The 25,438-nt window shown below is 35.0% G+C and overlaps 1 protein-coding gene across 2 annotated transcripts in view; it reads right to left on the minus strand.

The window, feature by feature from the left end:
• Positions 1 to 25,438, minus strand: part of SLC2A13 (solute carrier family 2 member 13) — a 227,900-nt gene that overhangs the window by 35,004 nt on the left and 167,458 nt on the right. For both annotated transcript variants that reach the window (XM_072654311.1, XM_072654312.1), the window contains exon 7: positions 10,618 to 10,743. In XM_072654311.1, coding sequence (XP_072510412.1) covers positions 10,618 to 10,743 — 126 coding nt within the window. The remainder of the gene's footprint in view (positions 1 to 10,617; positions 10,744 to 25,438) is intronic.

Genomic DNA, 25,438 nt, shown 5'->3' on the forward strand with positions numbered 1-25,438 from the left:
TTCTTGGTTTTAATGCCAGTTCCTTTGACTTCTGGAATATCCTATTCAAAACCCTTCGATCCCTTAATGTAGAAGCTGCCAGATCCTGTGTTATCCTGATTGTATTTCTACAATACTTGAATTGTTTCTTCCTAGCTGCTTACAATATTTCCTCCTCGATCTGGGAATTCTGAAATTTGGCCATAATATTCCAAGGAGTTTCTCTTTTTGGGTCTCTTTTAGGAGGTGATTGGTGGATTCTCTCAATATTTATCTTGCCCTCTGGTTCTAGAATCTCAGGTCAGTTTTCCTTGATAATTTTATGAAAGATGATGTCTGGGCTCTTTTTTTTTGATCATGACTTTCAGGTAGTCACATAATTTTTAAATTGTCTTTCCTGGATCTGTTTTCTAGGTCAGTTGTTTTTCCAATGAGGTGTTTCACATTATCTTCTGTTTTTTCAATCTTTTGGTTTTGTTTTCTAACTTCTTGGTTTGTTTAATAGTCATAAGGTTCCCTGAACTCCAGTCTGTCTTTTAAAGAACTATTTTGTTCAGTGAGCTTTAGGAACCTTCCTTTCCATTTGGCTAATTCTGCTTTTTAAAGCCTCCTTCTCCTCATTGGCTTTTTGGACCTCTTTTTCCAATTGAGTTAGCTTACTATTAAAATGTTATTTTCCCCAGCATTTTTTTGGTTCTCCTTTAGCATGCTGCTGACTCGGTTTTCAAACATGGTAATAAATGGAACTTTTCTTAAAATAATAAGCAGTATCTACCTAAAACCTTCAGCAAGTATTATATGCAATGGAGATAAGCTAGATGCATTTCCAATAAAATCAGGGTTTAAACAAGGATGCCCATTATCACCATTGTTATTCAATATGGTATTACAAATGCTACCTGTAGCAATAAGAGAAGAAAATTCTCAATAAGAGAAGAAAAAAAAATTGAAGGAATTAGAATAGGCAAAGAAGAAACTAAGTTATCACTCTTTGCAGAAGTCATGATGATATACTCAGAGAATCCCAGGGATTCATGTAAAAAACTCCTTGAAATAATAAACAACTTTGGCAAAGTTGCAAGTTACAAAATACCCATACAAATCTTCTTCATTTCTATATATTATTAACAAAGCCTAACACCAAGAGACAGAGAGATCTCATTTAAAGCTAGGGTAAACACTGCAAAATATTTGTGAGTCTGCCTGCCTCAACAAATGCAGGGACTATATGTACAAGACACTTTTCTCATAAATAAAGTCAGATCTAAGAAAGTGGAAAAACATCAGTTGCTCATGGCTAGGCTGAGCCAATATAATAAAAATGACAGTTCTACCTAAATTCATTTACTTATTTAGTGTCATACCAACAAACTATCAGGTAATTATATTCTAGAGCTAGAAAAAATAATATCAAAATTCATCTGGAAGAAAAAAAGGTCCAGAATATTACGGGAACTAATGAAAAGAAATGATAGGGAAGGTGGCCTAGCTCTACCAGATCTCAGATTGTATTATAATGTAGCAATTATCAAAACCACTTGGTACTGATTAAGAAATAGAAGGGTAGCCCAGTGGAATAGGCTAGGTACTCAAGACACAGTAGTCAAAGAATATAGCAATCTACTGTTTGATAAACTCAAGGACCCCATCTTCTGGGATAAGAACTCACTGGTAGACAAAAATTGCTGAGAAAACTATTTAAGAGTGTGGCAGAAACTAGGTATAGACCAATGCTTGATACCACACACAAGAATAAATTTGAAACAGGTTAATAACCTCTATAATAATATCCACTTAGATAAGGATTTTTAGAATTCTTCCCCCCCCCCCCCCCAAGGAAGAGAGAAGTTTTTCCATACCTTCCTTGGTCAATAGGTGAAGCCTTTGGCTTGCCTTTGACCAAAAGGAGGAAATGATCATCATTTAATATCATTTTTGGACTTTAATAAGAACCAGAGTTTGATTTAATCAATCAGAAGAAGAGCCTGGACCAAACAGTCTCTTTATTCTCTGAAGTAAACTGAGAGAATACATCTCCCTATGTCAACAAGGACAGATGAGGCTGACTTAGCATAATTTATGAGACCCTTAACCTGAGACACTCTCTTAAATAATGGAACTTTTTCATTATTTTAATATTTTGTGACAATATACTATGTTATAACATGTTAATGGTAAAGAAAACACAGATATCCTGGGTCATAATTTCAATTGACACTGTCAACTCTCTTATCTTATTGTATTTGCAACTTATTCAGTTAGGAAAATTCTTTTCTCATGGTATAGTTAAACACACATAGAGGCTCTAAATCTGAGGAACACAGACATTTTTGGATTGTCCTAAAGTAGATTTAATCCTGGTCATTCTTGTATTAGTCAGAAGTTTCCTTCTGTCTCCATGATCATGTAACTGCTAGCTTTAAGGGAATAAACAGTATGAATTTGGTCTGTTTGCCTTCATTAATCAAATTTTCAGGTCAACAAAAGTAATATGTCCTCTGCCACAACAACCAAGAAGCAGCATAGCGACTGTTTAACGAGGTAGAAAACAATCAGACACCCCTTGGGGTGACAAGAATCATTATCCATGATAGGTAGATAGAACTTCAACAACCTGATTGGAAGAATCATGTATTTCATATAAATGTTATGAAATTTATTTCGTAACATAAATTTTGTTTATAATTAAGGGTCTTTTCCTTCTCCTCCCTGACCATTATAATCAAGCGTAACTTTTCTGTAAGGACCAAGTTTAGCTATCCAATGGTCTATTGATGTGCAATTAAGTCCCCTGTGGAGTTTATATTTGAGGGAAGAATTTCAAAGGTATGGTTTCTCAGATCAGAAGGTTCACCATTTCTTGAAAGCATTGCTCAGAGATAATGTTCTCAAGGGAGTCTCCTTTTTTAAATCCTTGGTTTTTTGGATCATTATTCTTCATCTTTTTAACATTTATATGAAATACATGCACATGGTGGATCACTCATAGTAGGTATTCAAAAACATTTTTAATAAATAAGTATCCTTATATTTTGTGCTATTTAGTACACAGATTACATAATTGTTGATATGTTGCTTTCTAACATCTCTCATGTCATTTCTCATATGTTTGTTTTCTTCCTAATTAGTCTATAAACTTCTTAAGGAGAGGACAAAAGTGCTCTTCATTTGGAACAAGTGGATTTGACTTAAAAATTTGGCTTTGCTACTTAATACCTGGCTGTCCTTGGACAAGTCACTTAAGCATCCTGGTTCTTAGTTCCTTACCTGTAAAATGAAGTGGTTGATCTCAATTACCTCTAAACTCTCTTCCATCCCTAAATCTAGGATGCCATGATTTTCCTAAGCAAGAGATCTGATTTCTATAAACTACCACTCATTGTTACTGATCAATGTTCTTGTCTAGTTCTCCTCATATGTGAGGCTTACTAATCACATCTTTATACATGTGGGTTTATCAATAAAATATATTGCTATATCCTTTATGTGCCAAATTTATCAAAGAGAAAATGTTTTTGGATATACTAATTATGTCTTCTCAATTTCCAAAATACATATTAAAATTTTTCTCTTCAATTGGGAATAGCATGTTTCAATGGAAAGAGTGTTAGATTTAAAGTTAAGAGATTTGTGGTTAAAATTGGTTCCTGGTCCCACCACTGTTGGATATTCAGTGTTACTTAGCCCCTCTTAGCCACAATTTCTCACCTGTACGATAAATATATTGAACTACATGACTTTAAAGGTTCATTCCAGTTCCACCTATGTGGTTTTATGATCCTATTCACAGTCGTAAGTAGCCAACCCCTGATACTTTTTATTTATATTAACAAATATTCTTTGTATATTTGGATTTCTGTATTTATCCTCTATTTAATATGGATTCACATCCCTGAAAACTGACTTGGGTATTTTATTGATATTAAGAAGGGAGATTAAAAACAACTGAGGCCCAGAAAAGTTAAGGATGTTATCCAAGGTCACATAAATAGGATCATAGGATCATGGAATTTTTTATACTCACCAAATAGAAACATAGATCATAGGTGATCTTGACCATGAGACCTTGGACAACTCAGTTAATCTATCTGGGCCCTGTAAGTGGATGAATTAGGATCTGAATGGGCTTTCTGACTCTAAATCTCATGACTTTTTCTACCAGTTATAGCATAGTAGCTTAGACAAAATAAATCTTTGTTATATGAATTATGACAAATTGGATTTCCATTGTGAATTGGAACAAAGATGTTACCTAATCATATAGCTGGTTATATTAATATCATTAATTATAAAGTACTATAGTGTATTAAGCAGGCATTGAATTAGCACATTAAGAAAGTTCTACTAACTACTGACAATCTTAAGTTTTGTAGTGCAGGGGTGCTAGGAACCCCAAAATTCAAGGACAAAAGGTGTAGGTCTATCACATGGGAATTAAATCAATCAAACCTTCTTTCAGTCAGAGACAAGGTTTACTTGCAACACCAATACAAGCAGGTCAGACTTTAAGAATTTGAGCAATTTAATAGGCAAGATGGACACTTTTATATGGAAACACTATGGGAAGATCTGGATATAATCTAGGAGTGGCCAATAGCCTGGAGTGATCAGGAGGTAACAGAAGAGGCTTCTAGATGAGAATAAGGGTGGGAAATAGCCTGAAGTTGAGAGGTAACAGACAATGAAGTATTGGGCTGGGTTCAAGTCACAATGAAAGAATAGTCGAAAGGATTGCTGAGCATCTAGGTAGGGCTGTGTGGGAAGGTTCAGGACCTGGGTTGAATTTTTGGGGTCCAGGTCCCATATCCCATCTTTAGGACATTCAAATAGTCAAATAGTTCTAAAATGCCAGCATAAACTATTTCTACTTTTGCAAGAATGACTATGAATATGCAGAGATTTTTTTTAATGACTAAATTACACATTAGAATATTTATTTATAAATGTGTGTAAATCCTTGAGAGTCAATTTCTGAAAGCATATTTGAAGATCAGAAATGGTTATTTTAAGATGCAGGAGATGAACACTTATCCTTTCATAATTTTCATTCCATAAAACGTGCTACTGATTTTATACTCACAAAAGTTCTGTGATTTTAATATCCTAATCCCTTCCTTTTTGCAAGTTGGGGAAGTTTTACTTTAAAAGGTTAAGGTATTCCTCAAGGCTCAGAGGACTAATGACCCAGTCTATTTACATCTTTTCCTTGCCTAAGTACAAAGTAGCCACTAGCTGGAGAAGCTCTCAGGTGCTTGAATGGTGAATCATAATAAGAGTTTTGGCCAATTGAATTATCTGAAGGGACTCTCAAAACCTATCTTTATTGACTATCCTTCCGTGTATATGGTTAAATAAACCTCCTTTTTGTCAATTATTGAATTAACTGTGATTGTCTTATTTTGTTGAAAATTGTACCTAAATTACCACAGGACTGGCCTGACTCAGGCCCAGGTCAGAATATCATTTTATGAAAAGGGAAACTGATATGAGATTTAATAACTAGGAGAAGATCATCATAGTTTGGAAACGGCAGAGCCAGGTCTAGAAATCAGGTACCTTAATTCCTAGTTCAATGTTTTTTCTTCATATAGCATTAGTGATCATTTTTGAAAAAAATTACAGAAGTGACAACTTCCAACAATATTTACTGACTACCATTCTATTCCATTCCAATTAAGTATTAATTATTAAAAGCCCTTAGGTTTACCAGTGCCTATATGAACTTAATAAGTGAGAATAAAATGTTGTCAAATATTTTAAAAGCTAAAGTTGACTAGACTTAATTCAACAAATATTTATTAAAATGCTTACTATGTTTGAGGCCCTCCAAAGAATCAAAGGGAACTGTAGATAGTACAATGGATAGAATATTGGACCTAAATACCAGAGCTAAAATTCAGCTTCAGATATTTTTCCATGTCACTTAACCTCTGTCTGGTTCAGTTTCCTCAACTATTCATGAAGACTGAATGAGAAAATATTTAAGTGCTTAGAACAATGCCTCACATATAGTAGGTACTTAGTTAATCTTGTTCCCTTTCCCTCATTTTTTAAAATTTTCCTTATCATTATGGTGTCATAACCTTAGGGTTATTGATTTTTACAGTTTTTGAAGCATACAAGTTCTGGCAGGTTCTTCCAATCTAGAAGCCCAGACAATAGCCCATGTTTACTGGCTAAGAATGGAGAGACTGACTAGAACTAGCCTGGCTACATGGTGATGGATTCTTTAATGATGACAATCTAAAAAATAAAGAAGATTATCTTTCCTTTAAATAGCTTTCTCATTCTGTAGTAATAGTGATGGAGTGGCAAAAAAGGGGGTAAAAGCAGCTAAGAATTATATCAGGTATCATATTGCCTATAAATATTTTCTTAGCTGTTGATACTCTAAATGTTAGGTTCTTATCCAATAATTTATGAGTGGTCATGCTAAAGGAGAAACTGAATCACGTAAACTTTGGTATCCTTGTTTATGAAAGTGGGACTTTGTGAGTGACAGTAAAATCAAGGGAGACTAGCCCTGTGTGTGACTGATGTACAATGGAGCACGTCATGAAAGATGAAGAAACTGAGGAATTAGGAGGCCATGAGTGTGAGAAAACATCAATATTTATGTTGAAATCGTATGGTATAAATGAGAGCAGAATTTAAAGAAGAAAGGAACTTTAAACAACATACTCTCTTCTTGCCAACAGGATATTAATAAGATGACATATAGTAAATCTTGAAAGAGAAGTTGCTGATTAATGACAGTAAGAGGGTTCTTCAGGGAGGAATGGTGATCAAGGAATATTTCAACTGAGAGAATGAGAAGAAGGTAACCAGTACTAAAAAGAATCAATACAAAAATGCTGAAGTTACACAGAAGATTAGCTCACAGGTTCTCCTTATAAAAACAAAGGAGTTAGTAGAATTGTTTTCTCTGTTTTAAGGCTCACCACTTTAGGCATCAAGACCATATTTGTATCATAGCAGGAATTTGGTAGAATCCCTTCTTTTCCAATTTTGCAAATAGATTGTTTAATATTGAAATTAATTGAGTTTTGAATGTTTCTTAGGATTCACTTGTAAATCTGAGTGGTCAGAATTTTTTTTTTCTTTCATGAGTCATTTATGTCTTCTTCAATTTCTCTTTCTGAGATTACGCTATTTAAATTCTCTGCTTGTTTTCTTTATTTGTTAATTTTATAATTTTGCAAATATTCACTCATTTCATGTAAATTATTGGTTTCATTGGAATATCATTGGGCAAAATGATTTCTGAATAATTTACTTTATTTCTTCCCATTAGTTGTGAATTTTCCTTTTTTTGTTCATTGCTTTACTGACAATTTGGTTATGTAACGGTTAATTTACTGCATTTCTTTTGTGATCAAATATTTTTTGTAGGGAATTTTATGTTCTAATACATGGTTAGTTTTGGTACAGGTACTACATACATCTGATAAATCTATATTCTGTGTTTTCTAAATAGAAACATTTAGAAGTCACCAGAAGTCCATCATATCTTTCTAACTAAATATCAAAACTTTCTAAAATTCTATTGAGGCCTTTAGCTTCTTTCTTTAAAAAATGTTGTGTAGGTCTAAAGCAGTCCATTGAGATCCTCTACTATTATAGTTTTAGTTTCTATTTCTACTTGGCTTTTCCCTTAAGAACTTAAATGCAATACCATTGAGAGTGCGTATATCAGTTTTTCATATTTATTCATTATGAAATGTATCTTGGAGTATAATGCATTTTCCTGGTTTATTTCTTCGAGTCAGTTCTATTTCTGATGTTGCCTTGTGTGAAATCATGATTGTAATTTCTAACTTTTTTAAACTAAAGGCATAATAGCTCTAGCCCTTTGCTTCATGCTTCATGTTGCGAGCATATGTTTTAAGTGTTTTTGTGTAAACAGTATATGAGTGGGTTTTGCTATCTAATGCATTATTATTCTCATTCATTTTATAGATATGCTCATCCTACTCATATCCAAAGTTATAATTATTAATTATGCTTCCTATTTATTAATAATTTTTCCTCTACTCTCCCCTATGTCCTCTTTTTATGAAGAAGTGATGAGAAAGGGAGGGAGCTCAGTTCAAGTTCTCTATGTTCACTGCAATCTGCTTCTGCTCCCCTGCTCCTCTTTGTCTAGTCATGGATTTTTATTAATTCTTTTTTTTCCACTTTAAATCTTTCTTTACAAACCACCCTCCAATGTTTGTTTGTTTTGCTTATGACTGACTACTTCCTTATCTGCCTTTCCTTTCATTCCCTTCTCTCCTCACTCCCTCATCTCTCCAGATCAAATTCAACATATTTCTACACCACGTGTTATTATGTGTTCTATTCTTCTCTGACAAGTTGAGATGTGAGGTTCTAGCGATAGTCAGTCTTCTAACTTCATCCATTTTTGTATAGCTTCGTACTTGCATGTCACACCTTATTGTGTGATAATGTAAAATCCCTCCACCATTCTTCACCGTTCTTCTCACTGTATTCTTTCCTCCCTTCCTTTTCCTTTCTTTGTAAAAGATCATCAAAAAAAAAAATAAAAATACCATTCTCAGTTTTACTTAATTCCTTCTATTGTCATTGATGAAATTATAGTTGAGAGGGGAATCCTTATTTATTCTCTTCATATTAAAATGTAAGTATTTATCATGGTATAGTGATCATAGCTCAATCAGAATAATCTTTTTTATGTTACTATTGAGTCCAATGTTTCTGTTTCAAAGTTTCTACTCAGATCTGGCCTTTACATCAGGAATGATTATCGGTCTTCTATTTTATGAAAAGCCAATCTATAGTCCAAACCTCTTACATGATTTTATTCACTTTGTTGGCTAAATTATTCTTGGTTGTCAGATTTGTAACGTGTTCTCTGCTCATCTATAATGGAGGCTGTGAAATCTTCTATGATCTTGACTGGGCTCTTGAGTATTTATGGATAGAAAGGACTGTAGAAAAACTAAATTTGGTGTTTTATTCATCAAATGTCTACTTGAGGCATATTGTGGAGTCTGTGAGATCCTAAAATTCTCTCATAGGGAGTCTGATAGTAGTCTTTATAGTTGCTTACAATATTTTTTCTTTGATCTGGAGAGTGTAGATTTTGGTTATATTTCTATATATTTGGTGACACTAGGATATAACATTTATTTTGATGTTTTTCAGGAGGTGACCTTTGGATTCTACCTCTTTTTATCTTACTTTCTCTTTCTAATAGTTCTTGGTATGATTCAGTCATAATCTGTGACATATTCAGGCTATTTTCTTTGAGATGGTTCAATGATGCTCAAATCATCTTTCTTGTATCCCAGGACAATTTTTTTTAACATGTGATACCTTATATTTTCTTCTGCTTTTTCAGTCCTTAGAATTTGTTTTTATATTTCTTGTTATCTCATAGAGTCATTAATATTTGGTACATACTAATATCATGAAATTCTTTTTCTTGAGTAATATTTTATCCCTCTTGCAATAAACTTAATTTTTTTTTGTTTTTCCTCCAAACACTTTTTCCTTTTCCAATTCTTTCCTCTAGCACTTTCATTTCATTTAAAATATCATTTTAATCTTTTGGAAATCTTGTACCCTTTTTAAAATTAACTTTATTTGATCTTTTGACTAAGCTATGGCTGCCTATTTATTAATATTTTTCTTCTATTCTCCCCATGTCCTCTTTTTATGAAGAAGTGGGGAGAAAAGGAGGGTGCTCAGTATAAGTTCTCTATGCTTGCTGCAATCTGCTTCTGCTCTCCTGCTTCTCTTTGCCTAGTCATGGATTTTTATCCATGACTACTTGGATCTAGCCTTTATGTTACATTTTTTCCATTGCTTATTGATATTCTTCTGGGTTTATTTCTTGGATGTCCATGCTTTTTATTATTGTTGTCTTTTTTAATTTTTCATTCTTCCAGTTTTAACTTCCAGAATTGGGACTTTGCTTTGAGGTCAGGGTATGTGCATTTTGGAGGGTATATTTTTGCCTTGCATAGGACTGCTTTTGTGGTCCTTCACTGGAGAAGGGATGTCAGAGGTTTTACACATGAGAGATGTAAATTCCAGTGTGTCCAAAGTAGTCTGAAGGACAACTAAGTGGCATAGTGAATAGAGTGCCAAGCCTGGTGTCAGGAAATCTCCTTGAGTTTAAATCTGGCCTCAGATACTTACTAGCAGTGTGATCCTGTTCAAATCACTTAATCATGTTTTCCTGAATTTCCTCACTTATAAAATGAGCTGAAAGAGGACACAGCAAACCATTCCAGTATCTTTGCCATGAAAACTTCAGAACTCAGGGGTCACAATGAGTCACGCTGACTGAAAAATGATTGAATAATAGCAACAAAAATAAGTCTGATAAACCCCTCCAAATACCTGTAAAATGACTCTAAACAAATTCTGGAGCTGCAGAGCCCACAGAATGACAGAGTGAAACAAAGATCCAGTCCAAGACAGCCTGGATGGTCGACAAGAAGTGTCTATCATGCCAGTCTGGGAGTGGAGCACACTCCAGCATGGGTCATGGTGGCACAGAAGGGGCCAGAGCATGCCTGAGTGGACTGAATCACTAGCAGCTGTGGTGGTTTTAAGATTTCTCAACTCCTATGAACTGAATTTGATGGTAAATAACAGATTACATACCTGCCCCATGCAGCCTCATTTGCTGATGCTTTATTGACTGGAACACATGAGGAGTCGACCACATCTGATTTGTTCATCTTATAGCAGAATCCACAGCCTGGATCAAGCATGCATCCATCACAAAAACTGCAAAAGAAAAGGAGAGTACAACTCATGTTCTTCTTGTCTATAGGTAAATAACAGGAAACAATTATCTAAATATGCATATATTAAAGTGTCAATCTGAAACCTTCTTTTCCCTCCCTTTTTCCATTACTGCCAACTCATTCTCACTCCTGTAAGGACATGGCGAAATCTTTTTACATCACTTGCTATGATACGTATTTTACTTACTATCACTTAAACTTTAATTTCAGGCATTGAGAACTCGGTTTAGTTAAATTAAAAAAAATAGGGGAAGATAGAATTAATCCAGTGCAATTGCCTCAATAGCAAAAAACTTATCTTGATACGTAAGTAAATAATACGCATTTTTTAAGTCATGTACTTAGGAATGGGAGGGGTGCAGGTTTTGCCTGGAGTGCAAATTTATTTTGTTATTTTGGGGACGCTAGTAGTTGTGAAGATCAAAAGAGATAACATATTTATAGCCCTTTGCAAGCATAAAGTGCTATATAAATGCTATATAAATCAGATATGATGCTGGAGGAGCTAGTTCCCATAGATTATGGTTCATGGAGTTAAAACTGGAAGATACCTGAGCAGTAATCATTTTATCATTTTACATATGAGTAAACTGACATCCTTAGAGCACATAAATGATTTCCCAAAGATCATGCAACTAGTAAGTGGCAGAGTCTAGATTTGAACCCATGGCCTCTAATTTCAAAAAATAGCACTTTCCACTCTTTCATCTTCTTTGACATTGATATGTTTATATTGGGAGCACCAATCCACTTGTATTTTTTTAGCTAAGACTAATGATTTCAAGGGTCCTAAATGTTTTTCTGCATTTAGGAGACCTGTGCTTATTATATGTAAATGGTACAGTTTTACACATAGGCTTATGAAAGAAAACCCATAGACAAAAAGGATCAGCAATCTTTGCTGTCGTTTGTCATTTCCTATTCTGATGTGTTACTTGTCTGTCTGTTGTAGCTCTACTAGCTTTATTCAGGGAACTTGGAGAGAACATCATACAAAGAAAGACTTCCTATGACTTTAGAACACATTCATTAATGAAACAAGGGTGAAAAAAATTCCAATCTATTTGTAAAAACAACTACCTGACATAAGAGAATATGGAAATTTACTATTTTAGTTTCCTTCTTTTGGAAAATTTTTGTCGATGTTTTGCTTGTAAAAAAAAGGAACAGCCAGAAAAAACTAATAATACAGCAATTTTATCTGAAAGTGCATGCAACATTTCACATCTGTAGCATACCCTTTCTATTACTGGAAAATAGAAAACTCTTTTACATCCATCTCTCTCACCCTCCACCTCACTAAAAAAAAGAAAAGAAAAAATTCTTGTAAGAAAAATGCAGTTAAGCAAAATAAATTTCTAATGATTAAATGCAAATATAAATGTATATATGTATATATATGTATATACATGTGCATTTATGCACACAAATATACATACATAAATATATACACACATATATACATACACATAAAATATTACACCCTAATTCGATGACCCTTCTTTACTACACAGCATGCTTTTTCATTGGTCCTATGGAACCCTAAAAGATCATTTGATTGATGATAGGTTTTACAGCTTTCAAAGTTGTTTGCTTTCATTGAGTTTTATTATTACTGCATAAATTGTTCTCCTTATTCTTCTCATTATTTTTTTAATTCTTAAACTTTTTCCTTCCATAATTATTTTTCTTGTTCAACAGAGTAATACTTTGTTAGATTACTTGGCAAAGCACTGAGTAAATAAATAAATAGGGTAGTATAGTTATTTTTACTGTATCAGCTCATTCTACCTATGAGCAATTAATACTTGTTTTGATTTATTAGCAAAACTGGGATTATTTTTTGAATTTTCTTTTTTATTTTTTTGTTTCTGTTTATTTGTAATTTTAAACATTCACTCCCACAAGATTTTGAGTTCAAAAATTTCCCCCCATGTCTACGTTCTGCCAGCTAAAAAGAGTGTGCATTTTGATTACCCTTCCCCCAATGTGCCCTCCCTTCTATCACACCACTCCCTTCTCTTATTCCCTCCCCCTCTATTTTCCTGTAGGGCAGGATAGATTTCTATAACCCATTGCCTCTATGTCTTATTCCCCAGTTGCACGTAAAAACAGATTTTAACATTTTTAAAAAAAACTTTGAATTCCATCTGGGAGCCAAGATGGCAGAGTGATCAATAATTGCTATTTCTCTCCTCTTGCTGACCTTGACAAGCCCAGAGAATATCTCCCAGGGAAAAAATCCCTGGAACAGTGGGAGCAGGTGAAGGAGTAAAGAGACTCTTAGTATGTGAGGCTAGGAACATCCCTAAAGAGGGTCCCTTGCTGTGGCAGAAGGGAATCAGTGAAGAATCAGAGATGTCCCAAATAGCCCTACCTCAACAAACCAGGAGAAGATCCTGAGACCCAGAGGGGTGAAGCCAGCAACTGTCAACACTAAGACCCCAAGCATGCCACAGCACTCCAGGGAAATCAGTAAGACACTGGTCTGGATCCCCAACCGCTGAGTTTGCCTAGGTTCTATCTCAGCAGAGGCCAGACCACCTGTCCCCCACACTTAATGAGCTAGCTCCAGGGTAACTGCAGGGAAACCCAAAAAGACCTCACCTGGCCTCTGTTTTGCTACATCAGCCAGTTCAACACCAGGTAAGCTACAGCATTTTAGCTTCTGGTTGAAAGAACAAGAGGTCACAACACACAAAGCCTCTAGTTTTGGGCACAAGAATTGTGGGACAGAGGACCCTGTGCCCCAGATGCAGAGATCTAATTTAAAAACCAGGGAAAGGGTGATTATTATGAGTAAGAAGTTAAGCAGAAAAGAAAAGACCATAGAATCTTTTTATGGGGACAAAATACAAATACCAAAGAGGTCAACATTGATACTGTACCCCCAACTGAAACTTCAGAAAGGAACATGAACTGGTCTGAAACACAAAAAGTCTTCTTGGAATAGCTCAAGAAGAATTTTAAAAGCCAAATTAGAGAAATAAAAGAAAAACTGACAAATGACTTTAAAAATACGGAAAAAGAAATCACAGAAGAATTCAAAACGACAATTGGACAAGTGGAAAAGGAAGTAGAAAACCTAACTGGAAAGAATAACTCCTTAACAAGAACAATTGAACAGATGGAAAAGGAGATACGAAAGTTAACTGAAGAAAACAATTTGACAAAAATAAAAATTGGGCAAGTGGAAGCTACAGAATGTATGAGACATCAAGAATCAGTCAAACAGAATCTAAAGAATGAAAAGATAGAGAAAAATGTAAAATTAAAAATGTAAAAAATGTAAAATGAAAAAATAACTGACCGGGAATATAGGTGCTGGAAAAAAAAAATCTAAGGATTACTGGTCTATCAGAAAAGGATGATGAAAATAAAGGGCCTGGAAAATATCATCCAAAAAATTATCAAAGAAAATGACCCAGAAGTTCAAGATCCATTCACCTCCTGAAAGGGACCCCAAAATAAAAACACCAAGAAATATCATTGTCTAATTAAGAACTATCAATTAAAGGAGAAAATACTGCAAGCAGCCAGAAAGAAACAATTCAAATATTGAGGAGCTACAGTCAGGATCACACAGGATCTTGCCACTTCTACATTAAAAAAATCAAAGGAATTGGAATAAAATATTCCATAAGGCAAAGGAACTGGGACTACAACCAAGGATTAAATACCCAGCAAAGTGGAGCATAATATTTCAGGAAAGGAGATGGATGTTCAGTGAAATAAGGAATTTCCAAACCTTCTCGATGAAAAAGCCAGAACTCAATAGGAAATTTATCTTCAAATGCAGGTCACAAGAGAGGCATAAGGAGGTAAACAGGGGGAAAAAACTTGTTACTCAATATGGGCAAACTGTTTACATCCCTATAAGGGAGGATATTTGTTAATCTTGAGAATTGCATATTTATTATGATATATGAAGGGGATATACATAGATACAGGGAGTGGGTATAAATTACATGATGTGATGATAACAAATGTGATTTAAGGATGAGAATGAATTGTAATGGGTGATGTGAAAAGGAGGATGCAGAAAAAAATAATAAATTCCCTTACAAGGAGGGGAATAAAAATATGTTACAGTAGAGGGAAAGAGGGAAGGGAGAAGAGCATTGTTTGAGAGACACTCTCATTTGATTGGATTCAAGGATGATGTAACAAACTCAGTTAAGTATAGAAACACAACTAGCTCAATAGGCAGTAGGAGGGGAAGGAGGAAAGAAAATGGAGGGGAGGCTAAAAGGCGGGAAGAAAAAGTAAGGGAAAAGGGGATTAAAAAGGAGGAGGCTGAAAGAAGGAAGGGAAGGCTGAGGGAGAGAGTGGTCAAAAATTAAAACTACTCTGGAGGGCAAGGGAGAAAGGAAAACTAAAAGCATAAACAAGAAGAAAGGAGATGGAGGGAAAGATGCAGATACTAATCATAACAGTGAATGTGAATGGGATGAACTCTCCTATAAAACGGAGAGGGATAGAAGAATGAATTAAAAACCATAACCCAACAATATGTTGTTTACAAGAAACACATTTGAAATGGGGGCAAGCACACAGGGTAAAGGTAAAAGGTTGGAGCAGAATATTTTGTGCTTCAGCTGACATCAAAAAAACCAAAAACAGTGGTAGCAATCTTAATCTCAGACAAAGCAAAAGCATAAATAGATCTAATCCAAAGAGATAAGGGAGGAAACTATATCCTGCTAAAAGGCACCAGAGACAGTGAAGCAATATCATTACTAAACATACATGTTCCAATGGTATATCATCCAAATTCTTAGAGGAGAAGTTGAGGGAGTTACAGGAAGAAATAGACAACAAAACTATACTAGTGGAGGACCTCAACTTCCTCCTCTCTGAACTTCATAAATCTAACCTCAAAATAAACAAGAAAGAAGCTAAGGAGGTGAATGAAACACTGGATAAGGTAGATATGATAAATTTCTGGAGAAAATTGAATGGGGATAGAAAGGAATATTCTTTTTCTCAGAAGTACATGGCACACATACAAAAACTGACCATCTACTAGGCCGTAAAAACCTCTCAGTCCAGTGTATAAAGGCAGAGATAGTCAATGCATCCTTCTCAGATCATAATGCAACAAAAATTATATGTAATCAAAGACCATGGAAATGTAAATCAAAAACTAATTAGAAACTAAACAATCTAGTCCTAAAAATGAGTGAGTTAAACAAAAAATTATAGAAAAATCAATAATTCATTCAAGAGAATGACAATAATAAGGCAACCTACCAAATCTTATGGGATACTGCAAAAGCAGTTCTTAGGGAAAGTTATATATCTTTGAATGCCTACATGAATAAAATAGAGAAAGAGGAGATCAATGAATTGGACGTGCAGCTGAAAAAAGTTTGAAAAAGAACGAGTTGAATATACCCAAGCAAATACCAAATTAGAAATACTGAAAACTAAATGAGAGATTAAGAAAACTGAAATTAAGAAAACTATCGAACTAATAAATAAAACTAAGAGTTAGTTTTATGAAAAAAAACAATAAAATTGATAAACATTTGATCAATTTGATTTAAAAAAAGAAAGAAGAAAACCAAATAACCAATATCAAAAATGTAAAGGGTGAACCAACCTCCAATGAGGAAGAAATTTAAACAATAATTAGAAATTACTTTGGCCCATTGTATGTTCATAAATTCGACAATCTAAATGAGAAGAATGTGTATTTTTAAAAATATAAATTGTCCAGATTAACAGAAGAGGAAGTTGAGTACTTAAGTAAAAGAACTCCCTATGAAAAAATCTCCAGGGTTGGATGAATTTACAAATGAATTCTATCGAACATTTAAAGAATACTTAATTCCAATAACATTTTAACTAATTGGGAAAATTGGGGAAGAAGGAGTCCTCCAAAATTCTTTTTTTGATAGAAATACGGTTCTGATACATAAACCAGGAAGAGTCAAAATAGGGAAAGAAAATTATAGACCAGTTTTGTAAATGAATGTAGATGCGAAAATTATAAATAAGATTTTAGAAAAAAGAATACAGGAACTTATCACGAGAATAACGCATTATGATCAGATAGGTTTTATACCAGAAATGCAGAGTTGGTTCAATATTAGAAAAACTATTAGCATTATTGATTATACCACCCACAAAACTAACAGAAACCACATGATTATCTCAATAGATGCAGCAAAAGCTTTTGACAAAATATAACTCTCATTCCTATTGGAAACACTGGAAAGCATGGGAATAAATGAAATTTTCCATAAAATAATAAGCAGTATCTACCTAAAACCATCAGTAAGCATTATATACAATGGGGACAAGCTAGATGCATTTCCAATAAGATCAGGAGTGAAACAAAGATGTCCATTATCACCACTGTTATTGAATATGGTCTTAGAAATGCTAGCTGTAACAATAAGAGGAGAAAAAGAAACTGAATGAATTAGAACAGGCAAAGAAGAAACTAAGTTATCACTCTTTGCAGATGATATGATGATATATTTAGAGAATCCCAGAGAATCAAGTAAAAAACTACTTGTAATAATAAACAGCTTTGGAAAAGTTGCAGGTTACAAAATAAACCCACATAAATCATTTGCATTTCTGTATATTATTAACAAAGCCCAAAGCAAGAGATAGAAAGAGAAATCCCATTTAAAGATGCAGTAGACACTATAAAATATTTGGGAGTCTACCTGCCAAAACAAACCCAGAGACTATATGAACACAACTACATAACACTTTTCACACAAATAAAGTTGGATCTAAGTAAGTGGAAAAACATTAGTTGATCATGCATTGGCCCAGCTAATATAATAAAAATGACAGTTCTACCTATATTAATTTACCTACTCAGTGCCATATCAATCAAACTACCAGAAAATTATTTTCTAGAGCTAGAAAAAATAATATCAAAAATCATCTGGAAGAACAACATGTCCAGAATATCAAAGGAACTAATGAAAAGAAATGCTAGGAAAGGTGGTCCAGTTCTACCAGATCTCAAATTATATCATAGAGCAGCAATGATAAAACCACTTGGTACTGGCTCAGAAACACAGGGGTAGACCAGTGGAATATGTTAAGTGTTCAAGGCACAGTGGTTGAAGAATATAGCAATCTACTGTTTGAAAACTTTGAGTTCTGACTTCTCTCCCTTCTTGCTCCTCACCCAATCCCATTGAGAAGGCAAGAAATCCAATAGAAGTTATACAAGTGTAGTCATGCAAAACACTTCCATAACAGTCATGCTGTGAAAAACTATTATTTCCTTCCATTCTATCCTAATCCTTAAGTTTCTATTGTCTCTTGACCCTGTCTACCTCAAAAGAGCTTACTTCTATATACCCCCTCCTCCCATTTTCCCTCCCTTCCATTATCCCCCAACATATCCCCTTTTCCCCTACTGTCCTGTAAGACAAGATGCATTTTCATACCAAAGTGAGTGTGCATTAGTGTGCTCCTTAAAGCAAATACAATGAAAGTAAGGTACACTCTTTTCCTCTTGCCTCCTTCCTCTTCCACTCCATTGAAAAAGCGTTTTCTTGCCACTTTTATGTGAGATAATTTACTCCATTCTATTTCTTTTTTTCTCCTCCCAATATATTCCTGTCTCACCCCTTAATTTTATTTTCGTAGATATCATCCCTTCATATTAAACCCACCCTGTGCCCTCTGTCTACATATATAATCCCTTCAACTACCCTAATACTGAGAAGAGTCTCAAGAGTTACAAATACGATTTTCCATATAGTAATATAAACAGTTCAGCTTTAGAATGTCCCTTATTATTTCTCTTTCTTGTTTAAATTTTCATGCTTCTCTTGATTTTTGTGTTTGAAAGTCACATTTTCTGTTCAGCTCTGGTCTTTTCATCAAGAATGCTTAAAAGTCCTCTATTTTATTGAATGGTCAATTTTCCCCCTTGAAGTATTACACTCAGTTTTGCTTGGTTGGTGATTCTTGGTATTAATCCTAGCTCCTTGGACCTCTGGGATGGCATATTCAAAGCCCTTTGATCCCTTAACATGGAAGCTGCTAGATTTTGTATTATCTTGATTGTGTTTTCATAAAGCTCAAATTGTTTCTTTCTGGCTGCATGCAATATTTTCCCCTTGACCTAGGAGTTCTGGAATTTAGCAAAAATATTCCTATATTATATTGTATTGTATTATATTATATTATACAATATCCTTTTGGGGTCTCTTTCAGGAAGAGACCAGTGGATTCCTTCAATATTTATTTTATCCTCTGATTCTGGAATATCAGAGCAGTTGTCCTTGATAATTTCATGAAAGAGAAGGCCTAAGGCCTTTTTTTGATCATGGCTTTCAGGTAGTCCAAACCTTTTCAAATTATCTCTCCTGAATCTATTTTCTAGGTCAGTTGTTTTTCCAAGGAGACACTTCACGTTGTCTGCTATTTTTTCATTCATTTGTTTTATTTTACAACTTCTTATGTTTTATAAAGCCATTAGCTTTCATCTGCTCCATTCTAATATTTAAGGAACTATTTTCTTTACTGTACTTTTGGACCTCCTTTTCCATCTGGCCAATACTGCATTTTTAAATTTTATTTTATTTGTTTTCAGTGTTCTATAATAACTTCCATATACCTTAGATTTTTCCCTTCCTTTCCCCACTTCCCCCCACCTCCCAACTCCTTCCCTGAGACAGCACACAGTTTTATATAGGTTCCACACGTACATTCCTCTTAAATACATTTTCACCTTACTCATATTGCATAGAAGAATTAAAATGAATGGGAGAAATCATAAAACAAACTAAAACATAATAAAAAAGAAAATGATCTACTTCATTCTGCAATCAAATTACATAGTTCTTTCCCTGAATATGGAAGGCAGTTTGCCTTAACAGATCATTGGAAATTATTTGAGTCCTTGCATTGCAATGAAATACTAAGTCTACTAGAAAAATTCCTCTGAGACTGTGATTGTTGCTGTGTACAAAGTTCTCCTGATTCTGCTCCTTTCACTCAGCATCAGTTCATGTAAGTCCTTCCAGGCCTCTCTGCAGTCTTTCTGCTCATCATTTCTTATAGCACAATAGTATTCCATTACATTCATATACCATAATACAGGGTCAGGCATTGGTTTATGACAGTGCAGCTGAAAAGGCTCAAAAAAAAGAAATTGAAAATCTCAGTAAATGCCAAATTAGAAATACTGAAAACCAAATGAGAAACTAATAAAATTAATTATTACAAATTACAAAACACTTTTGGCACAAATGAAGTCATATCTAAGTAAGAGGAAAAACATCATTTGCTCATGGATGGGCTGAGCCAGTATAATAAAAATGACAATTCTACCTAAAAAAATTTACTTATTCAGTACCATACCAATCATATTATCAGATAATTATTCTCTAGAGATAGAAAAAATAATATCAAAATTCATGTGGAAGAATAAAAGGTCCAGAATATGGAGGGAATTGATAAAAAGAAATGCTGGGGAAGGTGGCCTAGCCCTACCAGATCTCAAATTGTATTATTAAGCAGCAATCATCAAAGCCACTTGGTACTGGTTAAGAAATGGAGAGGTAGGTTGGAATAGGTTAGGTACTCAAGACACATTAGTCAATGAATGTAGCAATCTACTGTTCGATTGACCCAAAGACTCCAGTTTCTGGGACAAGAACTCACTGTATGACAAAAACTAATGGGAAAACTGGATAACATTGTGGCAGAAACTGGAGTATGCCTGACACTGTGCAGAAGAATAAATTCCAAATGGATACATGATCTAGGAAAAAAGAGCAATACTATAAACAAATTAGTGGAATAAGGGATACTGTATTTATCAGATGTATGGAGAATGGAGAAATTTATGACCAAACAAGAGATAGAGAACATTATGAAGTGCAAAATGGATACTTTTTATTACATTCAGTTTAAAAGTTTTTGCACAAACAAACCCAATGCAACCAAGGTTAGAAGGGAAGCAGACAACTGAGAAAGAATTTTTGCAACTAGTGTCTATGATAAAGGCCTCATTTCTAAAATATATAGAGAACTGAGTCAAATTTACAAGAATACAAATAATTTCCCTAATGATAAATGGTCAGAGGATATGAACAGGCAGTTTTCAGAAGCAGAAATTAAAGATTTTTATAGTCATACGAAAAAATGCTCTGAGTTGCTATTGATTTGAGAGATGCAAACCAGAACAACTCTGAGATACCCCATGACACCTATCAGATTGGTTAACACGACAAAACAGGAAGTTGATAAATGTTGGAGAAGATGAAGGAGAGTTGGAACACTAATTCTTTGTTGGTGGAGCTGTGAGATAATCCAACCATTCTGGAGAGCAATTTGGAATTACGGTCAAAAATGTGTATACCCTTTGACCCAGCCATATCACTTCGTGGATTGTATCCCAAAGAAATCACCAAAATGGGAAAGGATCCCACATGTACATGAATATTTATAGCAGCTCTCTTTGTGGTGGCCAAGAAGTGGATACCAAAGGAATGCCCATCCACTGAGGAAAAGCTGAAAAAGTTGTGGTATATGAATGTAATGGAACATTATTTTGCTATAAGAACTGATGAACAGAAAGACATCAGAGGTGTCTTGAAGGACTTATAAGAAGTGATGCTGAGTAAAATAAGCAGAGCCAGGAGACCATGGTGAACAGTAACAACTACAATGTGCGAAGAATTTTTCTGGTAGACTTAGCCCCTCACAGCAATGCAAGGAACTAAAATACTCCCAAAGGACTCTTCTTTTCTATTTTTATTTATTTATTTTCAGCTTTCAAAATGAATTTCCACAAAATTTTGAGTTCCAAATTTTCTCCTCATCTCTCCCTTCCCCACACCCCACAGTGCCTTGCATTCTGATTACTCCTTCTCTCAATACGTCCTACCTTCTACCACATCCCTCCCTTCCCTTATCCCTGTCTTCTCTCTTTTCCTGTATGGCAAGATAAATTTCTATACCCCATTACCTGTATTTATTATATCCCAGTTGTATGCAAAAACAATTCTTAACATTCATTCCTGATACTTTGAATTCCAGCTTCTCTCTCTTTCTCCCTCCCCACTCATCACCACTGAGAAGGCAAGCAATTCAATATAGGCTATATATGTGTAGTTTTGCAAAGAGTTCCATAATAGTCATGTTGTGTAAGACTAAATACATTTTCCCTCCATTCTATCCTGCCCTTCATTTATTCTATTCTCTCTTTTGACCTTGTCCCTCCCCAAAAGTGTTTACTTTTAATTACTCCCTTCTCCCATTTACCCTCACTTCTATCATCACCCTCACCCTACTTATCCCCTTCTCCCCTCCTTTCCTGTACTGTGAGATAGATTTCCATACCAAATTGAGTGAGAACGTTATTCCCTCCTTTAGTCAGATGTGAAGAGAGTAAGATTCACTTTTCCCTCTCACTTCCTCCCTTTTCTCCTTCATTGAATGACTCCATTTATCCCTTTCTCCTCTCAACATATTCCTCTGTCACCTCTTAATTTTATGATTTTATATCATTCCTTCTTATTCAACTCACCGTGTGCTCTCTGTCAATACATATATGTAGGTATACATACATATATGTAGGTATACATATATGTGTGTGTGTATATGTGTGTGTATAATCCCTCCAACCCCCCAGATATTGAGAAAAGTTTCAAGAGTTACAAATATTATCTTTCAATGAGGAATTTAAGCAGTCCAACTTTAGTAAGTCCCTTGTGATTTCTCTTTTCTGTTTACCTTTTCATGCTTCTCTTGATTCTTGTGTTCAAAAGTCGAATTTTCTTTTCAGCTCTGGTTGTGTCATGATGAATGCTTGAAAATCTTCTATTTCACTCAATGACCATTTTTTTCCACTGAAGTAATATACTCAGTTTTGCTGGGTAGGTGATTATTGGTTTTAATCCTACTTTCTTTGACCTCTGGAAAATCATATTCCGGGCCCTTTGATCCCTTAGTGTAGAAACTGCTAGATATTGTGTTATTCTGATTGTATTTCCACAATACTGGGAATTGTTTCTTTCTAGCTACTTTCAATATTTTCTCCTTGACCTAGGAACTCTGGAATTTGGCTACAATATTCTTAGCAGTTTCTCATTTTGGATCTCTTTCAGGAGGTGATCGGTGAATTCTTTCAGTATTTATTTTATCCTCTGCTTTTAGAATATTGTCACTTTTCTTTGACAATTTCATGAAAGATGATGTCTAGGTTCTCAATTTTTCCTCCACCTCTCTTTCTTGATTTTCAAAATCCTTTTTGTGCTCTTCCATGGCCTGAAACCATTGCATGATCTATTTTGGAGGTTTTGGATGCAGAAGCCTTGACTTCCTCTGATGGTTTGACTTTATCTTCCTCATCCAAAAGGATGGGAGAAAATACCTGCTCACCAAGAAAGTAACCTTCTGTAGTCTTATTTTTCTACCTTTTTTGGGCATTTTCACAGTCAGTTACTTGACTTTTGAGTCCTTTGTCAAGAGCAGGGTATACTCTGGAGACCCGCAAGTTCTCGATTCCTCCAAAGTGGCACAATCAAGGGAGAGGAGTTTACTCTTCTCCTGGCCTGTACCCTGGCATGGGAGCAACCAAAACTTTTTTGCCCAGAATCTGCAATTAGAATTCACCAGCATTCCTCCTCACTCCAGGGCTGAGCTCTGGGCTGAAATTCAGATCAGGGGCTCAATTTCCCTTGGGGTTTTAGATGGAGGTCTCACAGGGCTGCCACTTAGGGCTGAGATTCAGATTAGCAGCTCAATTCTCCCAGGGGCTCTAGGCAGAGAGCTCCAAAAATGGAAGCTGCTGCAGTGGCTGCTGCCAGCATTCCAGATAGCACTTCCCTCTCCTGAGTAAGCGAGCACTCTCACTGACCTTTGAAGCTGTCTGCAGCATTTGTGGATTGAGCAATCTGGGAACTGCTGCTACAGTGGTTCCCTGAAGCCTGCTCTGGGTCTTGTCCCTGCCACCCTGCTCCATACTGGGCTGAGTAACCCCAAGGACTCTTCAAGCAAAATTCCATCCACATTCAGAGAAAGAGAATGATGGAATCAGAATGCACAATGAAGAAGACTATTTTCTCTTGTGTTGTTTGTTTTTTTTTTAATTTTAACTTTTTGGCTTGGTTTTTCTCATGGTTTTCCCCACTCATTTTAATTCCTCTCACTATTTGTCCTCTGACTCATGTGCAAATGTGCTTAATAAGAATGTATGTATAGAAACTTATAAGATTGAGTGTTGTCTCAGGGAGGGAAGGGTCATAGAAGGGGAGAAAATCTAAAATTTATGGAACTGATTGTAGAAAACTGAAAGCAGATAAATTAATTAAAAAAAGAAGATTTACAGCTGTTGTTGGATATGTTCAAGAGTTCTTTGATCCAGGTAGGTTAGGCATCCTCTATCTCCATAGCTTAACCATATTAGAATACTTATTTTAGTTAATGGAATGATATATTGAGTTCTTTGACCAGGAGGAATAGAGAGTCCTTGGAGAGAGTGGTCAGAGGAATTGAATGGTTTTAGGAAAATGATTCTCTGTGGTGTGTTGCCATTTTAAACTCTGAACTCTTGAACTCAATCTTGACTTCATTTTATTTTTGTGGTTTATTTGAAAGCATTACAAATTGTAAACCACAAAATGCTGTGTTATAGATAGAAACAGGTATGCAAATATTTATGTTCCTTTCTCTTTTTCTCTTCCTGTAGAAAAATAAAATAAAGTTGTTTCTGCCAGATATGTATCTCAACTGCAGAGTATGTCAAAATTACAAATCTCCATTTTCCTCAATGTACTGCCAAAGCAGGGAGCAACTGATTCTATCACAATACCAAGGTGCCATGGGAGTATAAGAAAAAATGGTACTGACTATAACACTGAAAAGTATTTAAGATATTTATTCATCAGTTCAAGGAAGGAGTATACTTATATCATCACCAAAGTCATTGAGCATCAGAGAGTAAAGGCTTTGTACACTAGAAGATTTTAAAATAATCATTCTAATTCTAAAATAATCATTCTAAAATAATTATTCTAATCATGAAGTTGATATATGTGTTTTTAAGGTATAAAACAAGTCAAGAGAGGCAGGAGCTCTAGTCTCTGAGAACAGGAGAAAGTATCACAAAAACTCAGAAAGTAAAGTGTGTACAGGAGGAAGGGGTGAACAACAACATAAATTATTGCACCTTCCTTCTAGTCTTTTATCCCCAATTGCCCTACTGCATTTGTCAAATTATATTTTCCAAAGGCATCTCAAACTCAACTTATCCAAAGTAGAATTCATTAACCCACACCTTTTCTGAACTTCCCTATTTTCTTTCTAGACCCATCCCACCATCCTTCTAGTTACTCAAGTCCAAAACCTAGGCTCATCGCTGACTTCTCACTTTCCCTCACTCTGCATATCCAATCTGTTATCAGATCTTTTGATTTCTGCCTCCACAATATTTTTTGTATCCATTCCCCTTTCAACATCTCTTGTTTTCTCCAAAACACTAATGCAAATCTTTATCAAATAGAGCATTTGAGACTATTGGTAACTTCCTACTCCTGAATATACTTGTATTCTCTGAGTGCTCATGATACTATTCTCCTCCTGATCTCCTATTACCTGATTATTCCTTCTCAATTAATCTCTTCCCATAATCATGTATGTCCCCTAAAGCTATCCTGGGCATCTTCTATCCTTTCTCCACA

This window comes from Notamacropus eugenii, chromosome 3 (genome assembly GCF_028372415.1).
Source record: "Notamacropus eugenii isolate mMacEug1 chromosome 3, mMacEug1.pri_v2, whole genome shotgun sequence".
Lineage (NCBI taxonomy): Eukaryota > Metazoa > Chordata > Mammalia > Diprotodontia > Macropodidae > Notamacropus > Notamacropus eugenii.